We start from the raw sequence: 18359 nt of genomic DNA on the forward strand, positions 1-18359 counted from the left end.
ATTTGTTGACATGTTATTGTACTAAACTACAATGCATACAATCGTCCATAACCAAACATCAACACAATTCATTAAAATGCTAAAAATGAATAATTAAAGGAAAATAAAGAATTGATTGTCAATTAATAAATTAAATTTTACTCATTTTACAATTTTAACATAACTTCGAAATTCAGGTTTTTTTTTTTGTATTTTTTAAAGTTTATGTCAGTTTTACAAATGATTCCAAATTTAGAACCATTTTCACAAATAACTCTAAATTTTAGATTAATTTTTTTATAATTCTTTAAAATATAAATTATTTTACAAATGATTTCAAAGTTCAGACTTTTTTTTTTGTTATTTTTATAAATAGCTCCCAAATTTATGTCATAAGCTACTATTAATCCTTAGAGGAAATTTAACCCTTTATCCCTACAATCAGCCTGAGCCCTACCCAACTCCATTTAGGGTCGGACTGGGCTCTCATTATTTAGATCTAATAGAATTTTAGCCTAGTCTTGGGCTCGGCCCTTCAGTAATTTTGATAGCTCTATTTTTTGTTTTTGTTTCTTATTACTCTTTTGGCAGCTCTAGTTGAATGTTCATGAATCACCACTTTAAAATTGAATAGCAATGGATACTCACAATTGATATTTAAGTTTTACTTCATCTTTATTTTTTAAATTAAAAATACTATATGTATATATTTGTTAATGTGAATTTTTCTTGATTCTCATGAGCAAATTCGAATAAGAAGGCTTGCGAACTTATTCATGAGAACGCCCAACACTAACTATTCAAGCTTTACTGGTTTCATGCGAAGGACTAAATTTCAAACAAATTTACTAATTCACAATCTTAGTGACACAGATGCCTACATTAAACTCTCATTATATTATATGATGCATTTACTATATGTGGAGATTAACATTCTACCCACCTAGATTCTTAGTCTAGGAAGATATGAAAGCTCATTATTTAGTTTATATTCTAGAGGCAGTCATGATAGAAATCGAAGACACGTCTGATGCATTTACAAGTATTAGAATAAATTTGTTTTGTAAAACATCAAATCGTATAAGGATCCCTAAAGTCTTGGCAAGCTGATATGCAAATGAAGTTTTCATCGTTGAAAGTTTCATTACATTCACTACTCACTACGCCTTCAATTAGTTTATCTGTCTGCATATTGCCGATTCAACATAAAAGACCAAATTGTACGACAAATAATTTTTTATCTCCCGCCCCATGTGCCATATAAGTCGATTTTTAGTATTCCCTATGTCCTTTAACGAAATGTCCTGTTTTCATTTTTGGGCTGTCCCAAACAAAATGTTATGTTTCCTTTTTTGGCAATACACTCTCTCTATACTTAAATAATTTCCACCAACCCACTTTATCTATTTTATACACATTTCTAAATCTGCGTGCCGAAAAGAAATATGACATTTCGTTTGGGACGGAGAGAGTATTATGTTTGTCCACCAAAATAGATCTTAATTTGTTATTTTCGTCCTTTCACAAAAACATATCCTAATCATTTATGGATCCACCACTTTTTAAATTTGTGGAGCTCTTTTTTTCACTAATTACCACTCTTTTTTTTTTTTTTAATTTGTAGGACTATTTCTCTACCCACTAAATGAACAACCAATTTTTTAAAAAATTCGTGTCACTCTCCTTTAGGATATATTTTCATGGATGAAGAAAATAATTAATCAATAGCAGTTTTTATTTTAAAAAATTAAATCATCATAATTAATTTAATTGTCAGACTAATTTATACTCTCTTTGGCTCATCTCATTGATAATGATTTACTTTTCTTTTTCGTCTATTTCATTCCATTGATAAAGAAATCGCCTTCTCTTACAAAAAGTTATGCGCTCCTTCACTTTCTGTCACTTTTATTCTTTAGTCACTCTTCTTAATAATTGTGTTGATCACGGAGGGAGTAATTATTTTAATATTTTTTATTTGAGCAAATGTTTACTCAATTCAACAAAAATAAGATAACAAGGTAACAAGAAAAAGAAAAGGAGGGAGCATATGGATTTTGTCAGGAAGGATCAATGTTTTTCTTAATGCTGCTAAGGGGAATTAATTTGGTTTATTATCAGAAAAATACAACATGCAACTATCTCAAGACAAGTACAGTTCCCTCAACATAGAGAAATACAAGAAATAGGTAGTTGGACAAAGCCTCAGTTGATATACGGTCCTCTATAACAGGATTATGACAAAAAAAACCCCACTAAAGCCTCATGATTGTCCTAAATGGCTTAACTCCACCTTATGCCACTGGAAGTTCACCGCAATCGCTTATCACAACCCTGTTTCTCGGACGATCACCTCTGTCGGTGTCTTGTGATTCGATCAGCTTAACAACATCCATACCCTCCAGAACTTGTCCAAATACGACGTGCTTCTGGTCCAGCCATCCTGTCTGTAATCAGATGTGTCAAAAGCATTAGATGAAAAATATTCTGCATCAAGTTTTGTTTAGACTCAACATTTTGACCTCTACTTTCACATACATTTTCTTTGTAGCCAAAAGAATGCTTCACAACCATCAGTTTAGCTGAGATTGTGATCGACTGAACTAGTAGGCCAGTATTAATTGCAGCACATACAGAAATATAAGATACAAAAGGGTGAAGAAAAAATATTAAAAGGAAAAAAAATGGTCAGAAATGTGCTTTACATGATGATTCTCATGGTTTAGGGGGATAATAGTAAAAAAGTTCGACAAGGTGTAATGCAGTAATGGTTTAACAAGGAAAGTAGTTTCATGTTTCGAGGAAATATGGTTCTTAAATATAGGAGGCGAATGAAAATGTGTACAAGCGAAGTAGCAGAAGAGAATGGACATTATCAAGATACAAAGAAAACTCATCAAGAAGAGTAGGCAAAAGAGATGATGAGATGTAACTGAGCTCCAAAGAATATGAAATCAAAAAATTATGTACCATTGGCACCACCCCACACTGGAAAAGAATGGAGAAGAAAAACATGAAGCTCTCACAAAGCTGTTGAGAGGCTTCTGTTTCAGGATAGGTTGCATATCGCCTAAAAAGCTAATGAACAGCACTATTATGCTCAAGGAAGGAGAGAAAGATGTTTCAGCTTCCTCAGCAGAGTAACTGAGAGAGTTCTGCTCTAATGAAGTCATGCTAAATGTTCAATAAATTTCACCTGACTAAAAAAACTAGGAAACCATATTAATTAAAGAGTCATTCCCGTCCACAACTATTTGTGAACATGTTTCTTTTTCTTCTCTTCTGTCAGAGGAAAAACTATCTCAAGTATCTTCCATTTAAGATATTTAAGAAAAAAATGGATGTAGCAGGTCCAAGAGCAAGTTGTTGTTTGGCCTTTTAAAAAAAAAGAACTGACCACATGGATAGTCCAGAATCTAGATAATTTTCCTAACCTTTTCACTTTGGTTGTTGCAAACTTTGTTAGGTTCTTTGAAAGCAAGTTGAAACCAGAAGGTAGCATACCTTGACAGTACAGATGAAGAATTGGCTTCCATTGGTATTGGGGCCAGCATTTGCCATGCTAAGAACTCCAGGTCCAGTATGAACCACTACATAAATACAAGGATATTATACTTATTAATCAGCCACAAAAAAAAGGTTCAGTAAACTGATTATTAGAAGGAAAGTTTAAACTCACGGTTAAAGTTCTCATCTTTGAATGTACGTCCATAGATGCTTTTTCCACCAGTGCCCTGAGAACAAAAATGTACAAATAACCAAGTCACTATTGATACAACAGTCCAGAATCTTACAAACTTTGTAGAAAACAAGAAAGTGTAAAACATAGTAGCAACAGTGCACAAGTTGGATAGCAGGCCAAGTCTACAGCAAACCAAAGGTTATCTGATAACTAGCATGCAATACTGCATCTAAATTGTAACAAGAATATAAAATAATAGAAAAATGGAGCTGCTGGTGAACAGCCTCCCAACCCAAAGCAAAAGTGAATTTCGAGAAAAAGGATTGTTTCATGTGGACTGTGTTAATTTACCAAACCCCAGTCAATATATCTTTTGATTCAAGTGATAGAACAAGTGATAGAATGGTTTCACATCAGAAAAAAGCCAAAATCACATTAAATACTTCACATCTTACAAATTTCTTTCAACATAAAAGCAGAAACTAAAATAAACACTAAAAACAGAGCCAAAGCTAGGAGGACATGGAGGAAGAGGATCAAGGATGGCATGATGTTTGATGAATTCAGGCTGCAATATAAGCCCAGTCATGACATTAGAATCTATTCTACTGGTTAAGGCTTAAGTTCCTTACAGTATTGCCATATCTCACAAATTTCTTTCAACATAAAAGCAGAAAAAAAATAAACACTAAAAACAGAGCAAAAGCTAGCAGGACATGGAGGAACAGGATCAAGGATGGCACGATGTTTGATGAATTCAGGCTGCAACATAATCAGCCCAGTCATGACATTAGAGCCTATTCTACTGGTTAAGGCATAAGTTCCTTATAGAATTGCCACATATTATCACAAAGTTCACAGGTTTGGAATGGATACAAATCTCAACAGGTACATAAGATATTTCTGAAATTTAATTTGAGAAAATAAGTCATGCTTAAGAATTAATATCTTGTTGCAACCACTTCAAATACAAGATATTTGTTTAAACTTTTTTTTCAATAACAACTTTAATGAAAAAGCATTCCAACTTTGAAAACTCAAGAACAGTAGCAAAAATTGCAGCATTAGAAAGGGAAAATGTGCCAGATAAAACAACTTACATTTCCTTTGTCAAAATCTCCTCCTTGAATCATGAAATCCTTGATAACGCGGTGGAACGACGAACCTTTGTAACCAAATCCCTTCTCACCTATTCAATCAAATTCATGGAACATATAGCGAAAATCAATTTAGTTTAGTGAGATAATAAAATGTTCTAGAGTGTGAGTCACTATAGGTACCTGTGCATAGAGCACGGAAATTTTCTGCAGTTTGTGGCACTTCATCACCGTACAAGCCAATTACAATCTTTCCCACAAACTTTCCTACTGGGTTTCCAATGCTTATATCGAGGAAAACTTTGTTCGTCACTTTTGCTTGCAATGCAGCTTCCTGAATGAAGAATGAAAAACTTAATAGCAACAACGAAAACTTCAAATGCGATAAGACAATAAAGGTGATCAAAATACAGGATTGGAAGTTGTTGCCTATTGCTTGCAGTTAATGATTAGTGGCTAATTTCAACATTAAGAATAGACACTATTCAACTATCTCAAAAAATGTAAACCACACAATCAGAGAATTCACGCATCAAAAAACATATCCCAAAAGTTCACAAAGAATATGAGAATTTCTGGTGTACTCTTACGTTCCTTACAATTTTAAACAGGAAAAACAGAAGTCACAATCACTAAACGAACACAATCCATAATTACACAATGCTATAACACATAAATCTATAAGCTTATAAACAATATCTAGCCAAATCCGCGTTTCTCCTAGGAAACATAAAAATCAACACTGACACCAGTAAAATAATCTAGAAACAGGCAAACTATTAGTAAAAAAAAGTCCAAAATGAGCAAACCTCAGCCATCGCTCGGACTCTGAAAGGCACAGAGCCGCTTCTGCTCCTAGTCGGACAATCCAAACGCGGCGACGTCAGACCGAGCGGACCGGAGAAAGAGGTAGATGATGACAATGAAGAAAATGCACACTTCGGAGGCTTTACAGACGCGAAAGAGCAAACTGAGCTCGTAATTTTGACAGGTGAGACACTTCGTGGAGCTGTAACCGAGCTAATATTTGACTGAAAGCAAAACGAAGATAGAACTTCAGCGCCATAAAAAGAAGAAACGTGCGAATATCGGAATGTACATGTAAGAAATGAAATAATTAGGGTTTGGAAGATATAGCCGTACCAGAGATGCATATGACGCCGCCATTCTGGTTATTCTCTCTGCTGAAGTGACTGTCTGTGTGTGTAGAGAGAGAGAGAGAGAGAGAGAGAGAGAGAGGATGATAGGAAGGATTAGCAATGCCTAGCTGTAGTTGAAAGAGGATTGAAGAAAAGAGTGACGGAGATGACGATATTTCAAATGACAGAAAGGGTATTGTATCTTTTGATAATGACAAATAAGTCCTCTCCGAATATCCTATTTAAAATTCGACAACTTTTAGGAAAAATTATTTTGCTATTTAATTTTCCTATTTTTATTGTATTTCATTCTTTCATTTTTCTTTTATAAATATTTTATTTTATCTGTTGATGACATGTTTATTAGTATAAAAAAATACAATATGTTTATTTGTATATTATTTATAAATTGTTAGGATATGCTTATTAACTTATAAATACTTCACCCGTAAAAATAGTCCTAAAAATGGACAATATGTATTTTAATAAAATAATTGAATATATTGTGAATGGAGAAGGAGTTCTAATTAAAAAATAGTATTAATAATGATAATTAATTATACTATGAGTGGAAAAAGAGATCCACTGTTATATAAAGTTTAAAAAAAAATTGTGGACATCCTAAAATAGCAAAAAAATTAACTTTTTTGTAAACAAAAGGGACTATTATTCATGCATTAATATTTTTTTGTAATTGATCTATGATAAACTATTAGGAGTAGTAGACAATTCAATTGATCAACCACCTCAACCCGTTTATTTAATACCTCAAATTAAAAGAATTACTCAAAATGTAAAATGATTAGCATAACAAATTAACAATTATGTCTCCTACTTCGTCTCATATGATTTGGCTGGTATTTTATTTTTAACAGTTCTATTTAATTTAATTTGATTGTTTAAGTAATCGTTTTATATAATTTACTCATATATAGACTAACTTTAAGCTCCTAATAAATTGTACTGAGAAGAATTGAAAATAATTGTACCGAAAAAAAATGGAGGAAATATGAGTTAATTTTTGTACGAGATAGCTATCTAGACTTTCAAACTTTATAAAATTAGTCACTCTTATTAATTGCGTTACTAACAAATCCGTACGATATTTTACATGATTTACCAAATTATATACTACTAGTACTATATTTTATTTATTTATTTTTCTTGCAAATAATGTGAAGTAATTATATTGTGAAGAAAATTCCCCCAAATAATAGTAGAAAGAAATATGGTATCCGTATCTCCACTGGCAGTCACTGCTGAATCCTGTTGTGCTCTTTTCCGGTTGAGAGAAAGGCAGGTTTCTGTGGTTTCTACTTCACGCCGCCGATCCCAAATGGCCACCGCCGCTTTCTCCAATTCGCCAAAAGTCATCGATTCCCATTTGCACGTCTGGGCCTCGCCTCAACAGGTCTCTCTCTCTCTCTCTCATTCTCCATTTCCTAACCCAACACAAACATCTCATTTTTCATGTTTGATGTTTAGGCTGCAGAGAAGTACCCATATTTTCCGGGTCAGGAGCCTACATTGCCGGGTCATGTTGAGTTCTTGCTTGAGGTATGTGCTGAGCTTCGAAGGAAAGCCATAGAGCTCAAGCACAAGTTCTAGTCATTTGGTATAGACATAATCATAATCTTGAATTTTAACTGAACATTTTAAATCTGTATTATTCTGCAGTGTATGGGAGAAGCTGGAGTGGATGGTGCCCTTATAGTGCAGCCCATAAATCATAAGTTCGATCACTCCTATGTCACAAGGCTAGTTTCTTCTTTGATGCTCTCTAAATTCGGATCGAAGTAGCATTTTTACTAGCAGTGTTAGTCATAATGAAGCTGAAATCCTTTCATATTAACCAATAGCTTTACATGGAGTTAGTTTTTGAGCAGTGTCTTGAAGAAATATCCATCAAAATTCTTTGGATGTTGTCTTGCAAATCCAGCTGAAGATGGAACCGGCATCAAACAGCTTGAAGATCTCATTTCCAAGGTTAAAAGAATCTTTAAGTATCAACGTATCAGACGTTATTTTGCTTCTGTATAATTATGTTGACACTGAAGTATGTCGTTCCAGGATGGCTATCGTGCTGTGCGTTTCAATCCATACTTGTGGCCATCTGGTCAATTGGTATTGTTCTTTTCTGAACTCTTTTGTTATGTATGCTTTTGTTTCCAAACTGCTGGAGCACTCTTGTGAAGGACATATTTAAGAGACAATATTCTATAAGCATTTTACCATTAGGAGTTGATATGACAGAGTCCTTGCAGATGACAAATGATGTTGGAAAGGCCATGTTTGCTAAAGCTGGAGAGCTTGGTGCTCCTGTTGGTTTCATGTGTATGAAGGTCTCCAACTAGTTATAGAATTACGAGTATTAATGTCATTGCTAATGCATGATATCATATTGCCACGTAATTCTACGATTCAATCCATTTGGGAGCATACAACATTTGAAGTATCTATTTGACTCTAAATACGGAATCTTGTCTCCAGGGTCTTGATCTGCATTTATCAGAAATTGAAGAGCTGTGCACAGAGTTTCCTTCGACAGTTGTTCTGCTTGACCATCTGGGTTTCTGTAAACCTCCAAAGTAAGCTGCAAATTGTTTAGTACTGTGAGGAACTTTCCACCCGCACATCGAATGTACTATTTCAACTCTTCTATGCTTCTTCCTTCAGAAATTATGAAGAAGAACAAATATTTTCGAAGCTGCTAAACTTATCTAGATTTCCACAGGTAAGTATTTGTTGGCCATATAAATCATTCTGATAAATGTAGTTGATGTATAAAACTCAGTTTCTTCGTTTGTTATGGTTCTCGTTCTGTGTGACCAACTGCTCTTCCTCTTCTCTTCGTCTAGCTTCAGAGATTTCACATTGTTTTTTCAGGGAAATGAGAGGAAGGTTACTATAGATTTAAGGGGATGCTTTCTTTAGTCTTGGGAGTCGTAGGGAGGGGAAATGATAAATATCTAAAATATTCCAGTCCTATGAATGTTAAAAACTAGAAGAAATTCAAATTTAAAAAACTACTAGTGATGCTAGTGAGACGAGTAAACATGTAACATTGCAGCGTAGTAGCTGGTTCTTCTACATTCGTTTCTCCTCCTTTTCACTTTCATGGATTGAACAACTTATAGTCCTTCAAATGCTCAATCATGTGTATTTAAGGAGCTCGATATCTTTTTATGAAATAGATGTTATCCACATTTTTTTCTCAGTCAGCTTTGATCAGTGACACATACGTGGGACAGGTGTACGTGAAACTCAGCGCTCTCTTCAGAGTGTCAAGATGCCCATACCCGTACGAAGATTTGTCCGATGTTATACTAAAAGTGGTGTCGAGCTATGGTGCTAACCGCATCATGTGGGGAAGGTAACATACAGTAACCTATCTCTTGTAGATTCGATAGACAAGCAAAATGGAGGAGTAACATGTTTGAAATTGATGCAGTGACTTCCCTTACGTTGTCCCTGAATGCGGTTACAAAGAAGCAAAAGAAGCAGTGTGGAAACTGCTCCAAGAAGCGCGGTTATCATCTTCCGACACGGAATGGATCATGGCTCGTACTGCTAATCAAATAATCTTCAACAGGCCGCCACCGATTATGACTACAACTGGAGCAGCTTCAGTTATGGATACGTGAATCACGAGTACCGAGTAGTTTATGGTTTGATAATGTAAAGCTTATCTATGTTCGAAATTGAGGTTAATGAATGCTGGTTATATATCTTCATTTCCTCATCATAGGGGTCATTGTGCTGCTCAGCTTTCTTCGCCCCAAATTTTTAGATAAAGATCTACTAATAAGTTTAGTTAGAAAGATTGACATTTGATACTACTGGCATTCTGAGTTTCCAACATATCTGTCAAGTTCAATCAAAATTACAGTACTCAGCTGTATATCAAACAGTAACAGGCTTCCTATCAACTTTTTTTTTTATCATAACATACTCAGCTGGTAATGTTAGTCAAAAGAGTATTAAGAATTGCAAAATAAGGTGACAAAAACTGCATTAGTTTATGCATTATACATCCATAGATTATTGTCATTTCTCTGAAAAATGTCTAGTAATCTACTATTCCAATTGGCCTCTAAAGGGCCAAGAGCTTCTCACTCAACCTACAGGATGCCCCCAAAATAAAATAAAGAATTAACCTCTATAAAAACTATACAAAACCCTAATCATGTACAGCAATTGTGAACAAGATCATTACAACACATTTTTTCTATTTAATCTTCTATCCGCTGAATTTCGCCCATCATGATCCGATTACTAGTGACCTTGAAACCAAGAAGAGCAGGATCAATCTGTCTACCTTTCTTGCCTTTCTTTTTGTTCCGAGCCCCCGACGCCCCATCTAGCGGCTCTGTAGTTGCTGCTGAAGCATGAGTTTCTTGAGGTATTGGCTTCTTAGCACTGCTTTTAAGCATGTCACTGAATGATGTTTCCAATACATCTGCATCATTACAGGATGAAGTTCGTCGGAACTGTACATCTCTTCTGCTAGCTGCCTCTACATTTCCTACAGCGGTAGCTCCTGCCTCACGTCTCACTCCTGCAACCAAGTAAAATAGACGACGACAACAATTAGCAGGCAGCACATAAAACTACCATTCATTCACACCCTCATGCCACAAAAACAGGAACAAGGGGCAATGTAAAACAGAAAACAGTCCCTAACAGGACAAGATTTTGCTCCATGCAACAGTGAGAACCGATTGTCAAGATACATTTACTACTATATACACTATCAAAGAAAATAAAATGAACAAAGACCAACGACAGTCTTGAAGAAAATAAATAAACAAAGACATAGATTAGAAATCCCTCTCGGTTACAAACCATAGCTCAAGCTACAAAATTACTCTAATAGAATGAAAGTGCTAGTATACCGTCTTACCATCAGAAGTTACAGTACTTGAAAGACTTTTCCCTCTGGCCGTGTCAACATTCAGCTCTGACAAACCTTCCTGAGAAGATGCAGCTCGTGATACAGGTGGACGCCTCAGCAAGACATTCTCTGGTCCTTTTGAACTGGACGATCGCAACCTAGTTACAACTACACAAGTAAGAATTGAAGATCCAAAAAGAAGTTGCCTACACAAAGTCAGACAAGTAAAAGCATAAAAGATATACATACATATTTTCTAGTAAGGCATCAGACTGAAAATTCCAGAATTCGGCAACACTTGGAAGACTTAAATACAGTTGATATATTAAGGCCAAATGAAGTGTTTATTTCTGGAAAAAGAAAAGCCATATAGAGTTGATATCACTAAACCCTACTTCACCTGTAAACCCAACATAAAACCATACTTCCATATTATAGAAAAAACTTGGCTGCCTTAATAGTAGCTGTTGTAAGTATATGAATGATAAGATAGAAGGGGTATAGTTCCAGAGAGAAGCAAATGGAAATACCCATTATAATTCAGCCCATTGTCTAGTCTATCCCTCCTTTTCTTTGACAAATAAACTTTATGGGGGAGTTTACATCAAACAATTAAATCTATCTCACATCACAAAATCCAACATACGTCTCTATACATCACAAAATCTTTTGGCTTACATATAGTAGATATTATATGAGTGACAAATGATACAATTCTAGGCTAGTATACTTTCCACAGAACAGCCAATTTTCTTACCTATCCTTAGCAACATCCTCTGAAACAGAATCATCTGATCCAATCTTGATATTCTGAAAACCTGACCATATTATCCATATCAAGTTTCTTTGAACTGAAGGTCGCGAAGGAGGAAATACAAAGTATATACGAAAAAATAAGGGCAAGAAAACTTAGGAAACTTTTACCATTACCAGCAGAGCCAAGTGACTTATTTCTGCTTAGGACATTGACCGGCATATCCACTCTGTCATCAGATGTCAACCCAGCCTGCTCAATTAAGCCTTCTTGAGCATCAGAAATCATTCCCTGAACATTGTCTCATCAATGAACACGTCTGTTCTTTCTACATTGGAAAATGCTAATATAAATATAACTTTTTTACTAAAAAAATTTGTGTTGCTTACCTGAGAGTTTTCATCAATGGCAGTAGAAACCATTCCTCCACCTTTAGATCTATAAGCCAATCCACCAATTTCCAGGACATTGCTTATCCCCTCAGATGGTCTACTCTGGGGTGGCACACCAGAATCAGAACCATAAGACCCAACAGTGAATGAGTTGCTGAAACCAGTTTCTTGGTCTGAAAGAGCGCCAAATGACTGGTTTGACATGCTCCCAGAACGATGACCTGAAGGTGGCCTTCTCTCATTTGGTATTCCATTAATCATATCAAATTGTTCACTAGATGTGTGACCAGTTTTCTGATGTAGTAGCTCCATAAGCAAACGCTTTGAACTGTCATCATTTGTTCCAGCTGACATCCACAGACTAGGGTCTTCAGTATTTCTTTTGGCATCTAACTCTCTCCTCTGCCTTTCATTATGAAGGTGTAGTTGAACTCTAGACTCTATCCAGTCATTTGGTAACTGACCATTATTCTCAGACCAATGGCCCTCAGTCGCATCCATTCGTGAATCATGAAATTGATTGGGATGTAAAGGATGGTTTATGTGCTGAGAAAACATGCCAGACGAGAATCCTCCGCCTTGACCACTAGACTGCATCCGTGCAATCTGCTCCTGCATTTCAATGCCTTGAGCACGAGCCAATGAATTCACAATATCACGATTCACCCCAGCAGGACCCACAGGCAATGACATTGAACGCTCAAAAGGCAACATGCCAGGCTCATAGAGACCATGTTGGAGTCGCTCCTGTACGGAAAGGTTCCTGTCAAGAAGGTTGAGATGCTCCTCGGGTGGTGGAATTTGTTGGGAATAAAAGTCTAATGGGCCAAATCCTGCAGTGATAGCTCTATTAGAGGCAGAGGGATTTCTATGGAACTGACTAGCTTCGTCAATCGACCACCCAGGGTTGATTGGCCTTTCTTCCATTTCCAATCGCTGCCTTAACCCCAAAGGCAACTGCCTCCCATGTAGCTGATCTTGCTGAATGATCTGTTGATCCAGGGGGTGAATCTGCCCGTGCCTTCCACGTGACAAAAGCTCCATTAAATCATTTTGATGGCCTTGATGAGGCAGTTGACCAAATTTTGCTTGAATCAGCTGCTCAATGGATGGATCAGGATGCCTAGAAGGAAATTGGGAGCGCTGTTGCCGGTCATTTAGAATTTGCTGCTTCAACAAAGCCTGTTCAAGAGCAGCATTGGGTCTAAGAGAATCAATCCGTGACTGCCCACGACCTGACTCGCGCATTTGACTCTGCAGCAACTGCTCAAGAAGAGCCTGTCTTGCCTGAGACTGCTGTTGCTCTTTCAACAACATTTGCTGCTGATGAAACTGCTCTTGTTGCTGCAGCTGCTGCTGTTGTTGAAGTTGGAGCTGCCTCTGCTGCTGCCGCTGAAGGGCCAATATATGTTCCACATCTTGCCCCATTTGATTAGCAAGCTGCTTGTGGTGCATCAACTTAGAAGCTGGGCCCCCTTCTAGCATTGCATCATTCAAGTGTGTATTATGCGAAGGCATCACGCCATGTGGCTGGAGATGCTGCTGCTGAAGTTGCTGCTGCAATAGCTTCTCTGCTAAATCAAACTGGCTAAAATCTTGGTCCATTCTAGATGAATGACGACCATCCATGACATCTTGATACAAGTTGGAATTAGAATGTGAGCTGCTGCCATAAGCATCATTCCATGCCTCTGGGGCGTGACCCGGATTAGTCATGGCACCAAAAGGGGAAAGCCTACCAGGTCCTGCATTTACAAGTTTCTCCTGCACACCTCCGCTAAATGGAGGTGCCTGTTCACTCCTCGTGTATGTACTTTCAAGCTCAGACCATAACAAACTAAAAGGATTCATCTTATTGTCATTCTGATTGGACATACCGGAATCTGTCATTTCATTAGGAAGATAAGACTGACTCCCACTATTTGAAGCAGATTCCCCATATCCTCTTGACATCTTCCCTATAGCACCACCACCACTACCAGGTCTCCCAGGAAATACGATTTCTGTTTGAAAACAAGGATAAGAGAATTAGAAATATATTCAATTCAGATGGTAAAGAAAACTAATAAGAAACAGTAACAATGAAGCAACCTTCATCTTGGACACCAAAATCACTGAAATCTTTTCCCTGAGAGTACATGTGTTGTGACAGATGACGATGACTCTCAGATACATTTGACTGACCTTGATGTGCAGGGATATTATCAAACTCATGTAACTGCCAGCTGGATCCATCCACTACACTGGAAGAAATAGATTCAGGAACTGGAACACCAGATTGTAAGCATGTTTCAGATGCACCCTCCATTACAGCTGACTTTTCTAAATTGGAATTCAATTCAGTGCCACTACCATACTCATGTCCAAATTTTAAATGAGGCATAACATCTCCCAGTTCCAGGAAGGGTGAGTCATCAGGTGCATCTTCCAAACGAACAGGTAAATCGGCCCCAAAAAACCCTTGCTCAAACCAGGAAATAATGTCCACCCCGAGAAAAGGTCCCTGTATTTCCCCTTGAGGATCCCGATAATACAAACTCAATTCCTCTGGAGGGATTCCTCTATCCAGCTGATATTCATGGGCTCTGCTCCCAGTCTTGTGCATCCCGCCATCCCAGAACTGCTCCGATGTTTGAACAGAATCACGGAGTTTATTGTTTACATCAAACAGCGAGGCAGATTGGATACTGTCAAACAAAGGATGCTGGTTGACAGCAGGACCTGCAACCTTTAGCTGCAACTCACCAAACTGAGCACTATTTAGAGCTTGCAGACGGCCAATATCCAGATGTTTTCCATTCATAGTCTCTGAAAGTTCGTATTGTTCTTCATGATCAGCAGTTTTTTCTGCAGCAAGGTTAAAAAGAAATATTTAAGTAGTAAAAATCGAGATTCTTCCATAGAATATTCAAAATGCAGTCTAGTGCTCGCCATTTAACAAACCTGCTTTCAGTGAAGTATTGTAGAATATGCTGTCGACACTAGCTTCATGAATATCAGCTGATGTTTTCTCAATGTTATCTGGTATCTCTTCAGTGACATCAGCAGAGAAGGAAACCTGCCTTCCATTGGGGAATTCAATGTCTGCCACTTCTATTAGAAACGGAATGAAATATTAGTAATATAACCAAAACAAGTAGAGAAATCGAAGCAAAAGAAAGGTATACTAATTACTAAAGAGGAATATGCTTTGGTTATTGCTTATAATACCTGAAAAACTATCACCAGATCTGCCCTTCTTAAATGCGCTGTATGAGGCTCCACTGCTAGTTATTTTACCCTTCCATATGTCACTCAGTACAGCCTGTAACAGAAAGAATAGTTCGTCAAATTTCTGCATACATCCAGTCTAAGAGTATCAACCATTTCAGTAAGAGTTAAAAAATTATGAAGAAACATATCAGGAATTGTAAGCCTCACCTCCTGCTCAGTGTCCGGAGCAACAAAAGCTAAAGGCTCTACAGTCTCTAATTGAGTTATTGGGGGTACTTCCTCAAAATTGGCCGGCATGAGATCAAGGGATGACTCCAGCTTTTGCTTACGATATATATCAAGTAGTTTGCCTCTAGGGTAAACAAATTTTCCATCTTTGTCACACTGAGCAGCACCAATTGGAGAAGCAGACGAAGGTCTTCCAATGGAAGCAGAGGATCTACCACGCCCCACAGTAAAGCCCACATTTGAACCATCAACTCTTCCCCTTTCAGGTCCAAATCCAGGAGCAGACCGCTGACCAGACCCAGCAGGATTCCCCTCCATCCTGTGCCGAGGCCTCCACTTATCACGAGAATCTGTTTCACGCTCAGGACCCAAACGACTATTTGAGACAAAGGATTGACTTTCATTCTGGGACTCTTCCTTCTCCACATCTGTCCTTTTCTCCACCCGAGAATCCTTTTCTTTGTCATCAGGACCCCACCTTAAAGACCATTTGCTATCACGCCTTGTTTCATGGCCAGCACTGCGATTATTAGCATCATGCCACCTATCAGTTGCTGGCAAAGATCTGTTATCAGTAGGTTCTCTGCCTGGAGCATTGTCAGCCCGTCTATCCACCTTCCTGCGATCCCTTCGCCCAAGCAGCCCAGTTTCCCTTTCTTCCTCACGCCAGCGGCGACCACTGTCAGGTTCAGGAGCAATCCTTCTCCAATCTTTTTTGTCCTCAGGGGCATCTGAGCGCCAAACCTCCTTTTGGTTCAAATCAGCAGAGGTTCCAAGAGACAGAGAACTTGGGCCACGAGCTTCCTGGTGAGATAAAGATAATATGTGAACACAAAAGAAAACTAGAAATGTAGCAAGGAAGCCAGTGGTTTTAGTCCTTCAAGATCAAAACAATAACTTAACATAAAAATTCTAGCAAAATAATAGTATAACATTAAAAGTAGTCAAATATAGCAGACTTTGGAATCAAACAGTTTATTGACAGAAAACTAGGACCATGCATATCCACTAGACAGAAGACTTGCAAAATGCATCAAAAAAGGAATATTGAAAAAATTTGAATATATATGGACATACGATTATTCAAGGATGATGAATATTAGTATGAGATTGTCAAGCCACAGTCTTAATCCATCAACATTGATACAGTCAAGAATGCCTTCATCAATCTAGAGATGGCATATTATGTGAAATCTTCAGATCTCCAGAAAAAAAAACAAATGTATTCGTCTAAAACGTTTTATTGATTCAATCATGAATCAAGGCTCTGAGGACTAGGAGAATTTTTGAACCACCCAACTAAATCATCTGACCCAGTTCATTAGCGTGTTAATTTCAGAAATCAACTAAATCTTCAGGTTGGCTTGGGGGCTGTAGATTAGTAAATTTACCATTTTAGGTTCATTAGGCTTAGCATACAGCCACTGCGGAGACAACGGAATGCTCTCAGATGCTGCTTGATCTGCAGAAAACACATACAGAGTGAGGGCAAGAAGATCTAAGGATACAGAACATACAGAATTTGCAACGCAAGGCTCCAGGTAGAATAAATTGGCAAGGGAAACAATTATTACCCTTTGACTCATCCAGTAATCCAACCAACCCCTTGTCCTCATCATTTCCAGTGGAAGCTTCATTGCCCAAAAATAACACCCGAATATATCAGTTACAGAAAGGAAAAAATAAAGCATAAATCAGAAAAGGAGCATATCCGGAAAGCCAAACCTTACGCATCCATTTCTTATATGAAGGGAATAAGAAAAGGAACTCAAAATCACAGTTCAAGCAGCAATTACAATGAAACTATCCACGTCAATCAGAACCCGAATAAAAAGATTAAAAAGGAGCAACCAGAACATAAGAAATAAGACAAGAATTTACTCAATCCCAACAGAACCAATCAATCTTCAGAACTCACTCGATAAGTTGGTACTAAATCAGAAGTGAAGAATCTGATTTGAAACCCTAGGATACAGATTGAAAGCTACATTGTAAAAACAGATCGATATAACAAAGTACGGTATCCCGCACGATACAGTCAAATCCAAACAAACAAAGTAAATCAATACAAGCAATAATCAATAAGAATTCAAAAAACCGCAGATTACCTTTCGGAATCCACGATTGATCGGACGGCTTCGAACCGATGAGATCCTCCGGAAGATCTAGCTTACTTTCCGACATCACAACAAAATGATATTTCAGAGAATTTCAGGTAACAATCAAAGACCTCGAACGGAGAATCACACACAAAACACACAAATAGTGAGAGCAAGATTGAGAGAGAAGTGAATCGGCGACTGGCGATACAGAACTATCAGAGTGAAACAGATTCCAGAGGCAAATTGAGGGATGTATACATATGAGTTATGTATAGGTAGAGCGAGAATTAGGGTTTGTGAGAGCAATTGGAAAATGCAGAGAGAGAAAATGTGAAGGAAGAGGAAAAACAGAGAGGGTGAGGGTTTGGGTGGTCAGAACAGCCAAATCAAATAATCGGGAATTATTATTTTATGATTTTCGAAGAAATCTTTAATATTTGTAAAATGACCCCTTGTGAGTTTTTTCTTCCAAGAAAGCCCCTTGAAGCTCGTTCCCCCACACTACTCCTACCGAAAATTTCGGAATTTTTTGCAAATTGGCAAACTATTCGAGTATGATAAGCTAAATGTTGAAATCTAATATTTTCCTTTTCAAACAAGTTTTATAATGATAATTATGCCTTCAAAATTAGGTTGCTGTGTTAAGAACTCGACCAGTCGACTGAATAGGCTTTTGTAAATTAATTCGATCTTCCTTCCAAAAAAATTGATACTCCTAATTTTACTCTATTTGTTCAATTATTAAAGTATGTATGGCATGGTTTTGATTTTCATGAACTCTAAATATATTTTTTCTATTTAACACATGGTATAGTCAAATTACATAATTTCTCCAAATTGCCTGAATATTGCTAAATAAATAGCGACTGATTAGTCTCT

The 18359-nt window shown here is 37.2% G+C and overlaps 3 protein-coding genes across 7 annotated transcripts; 1 reads left to right on the forward strand and 2 right to left on the reverse strand.

The window, feature by feature from the left end:
- Positions 1-2034: 2034 nt before the first annotated feature.
- Positions 2035-6113, reverse strand: LOC130995663 (peptidyl-prolyl cis-trans isomerase A1). Its single transcript, XM_057921031.1, has 7 exons — positions 5902-6113; positions 5568-5789; positions 4942-5092; positions 4762-4850; positions 3659-3713; positions 3484-3569; positions 2035-2426 (listed from the first exon to the last, which is right to left on the reverse strand). The coding sequence occupies exons 1-7, from the start codon at positions 5923-5925 to the stop codon at positions 2274-2276; spliced, it is 780 nt and encodes a 259-aa protein (XP_057777014.1). The 5' UTR covers positions 5926-6113; the 3' UTR covers positions 2035-2273.
- Positions 6114-7055: 942 nt separating this feature from the next.
- On the forward strand, positions 7056-9780 carry LOC130995665 (uncharacterized). Of its 2 annotated transcripts, none has more exons than XM_057921037.1 (10): positions 7056-7308; positions 7383-7454; positions 7575-7654; positions 7784-7883; positions 7968-8021; positions 8162-8239; positions 8388-8485; positions 8574-8631; positions 9149-9270; positions 9349-9780. In XM_057921037.1, the coding sequence occupies exons 1-10, from the start codon at positions 7126-7128 to the stop codon at positions 9539-9541; spliced, it is 1038 nt and encodes a 345-aa protein (XP_057777020.1). In that variant the 5' UTR covers positions 7056-7125; the 3' UTR covers positions 9542-9780. The 2 variants fall into 2 exon arrangements, with proteins under 2 accessions (XP_057777020.1, XP_057777019.1); XM_057921036.1 differs by having other exon boundaries at positions 7057-7308; positions 9116-9270.
- A 117-nt stretch (positions 9781-9897) lies between these two features.
- Positions 9898-17868, reverse strand: LOC130995664 (protein ESSENTIAL FOR POTEXVIRUS ACCUMULATION 1-like). 4 transcript variants are annotated; one of them, XM_057921035.1, is made up of 12 exons: positions 17487-17868; positions 16953-17009; positions 16770-16840; positions 15358-16182; positions 15148-15241; positions 14881-15030; positions 14122-14784; positions 11935-13940; positions 11722-11836; positions 11549-11609; positions 10801-10949; positions 9898-10455 (listed from the first exon to the last, which is right to left on the reverse strand). In XM_057921035.1, exons 1-12 carry the CDS (start codon positions 17560-17562, stop codon positions 10130-10132), a joined length of 4593 nt encoding a protein of 1530 aa, XP_057777018.1. In that variant the 5' UTR covers positions 17563-17868; the 3' UTR covers positions 9898-10129. The 4 variants fall into 4 exon arrangements, with proteins under 4 accessions (XP_057777018.1, XP_057777017.1, XP_057777016.1 ...); XM_057921034.1 differs by having other exon boundaries at positions 11716-11836; XM_057921033.1 differs by having other exon boundaries at positions 14029-14784.
- Positions 17869-18359: the final 491 nt, after the last annotated feature.

This window comes from Salvia miltiorrhiza, chromosome 7, assembly GCF_028751815.1.
Source record: "Salvia miltiorrhiza cultivar Shanhuang (shh) chromosome 7, IMPLAD_Smil_shh, whole genome shotgun sequence".
Lineage (NCBI taxonomy): Eukaryota > Viridiplantae > Streptophyta > Magnoliopsida > Lamiales > Lamiaceae > Salvia > Salvia miltiorrhiza.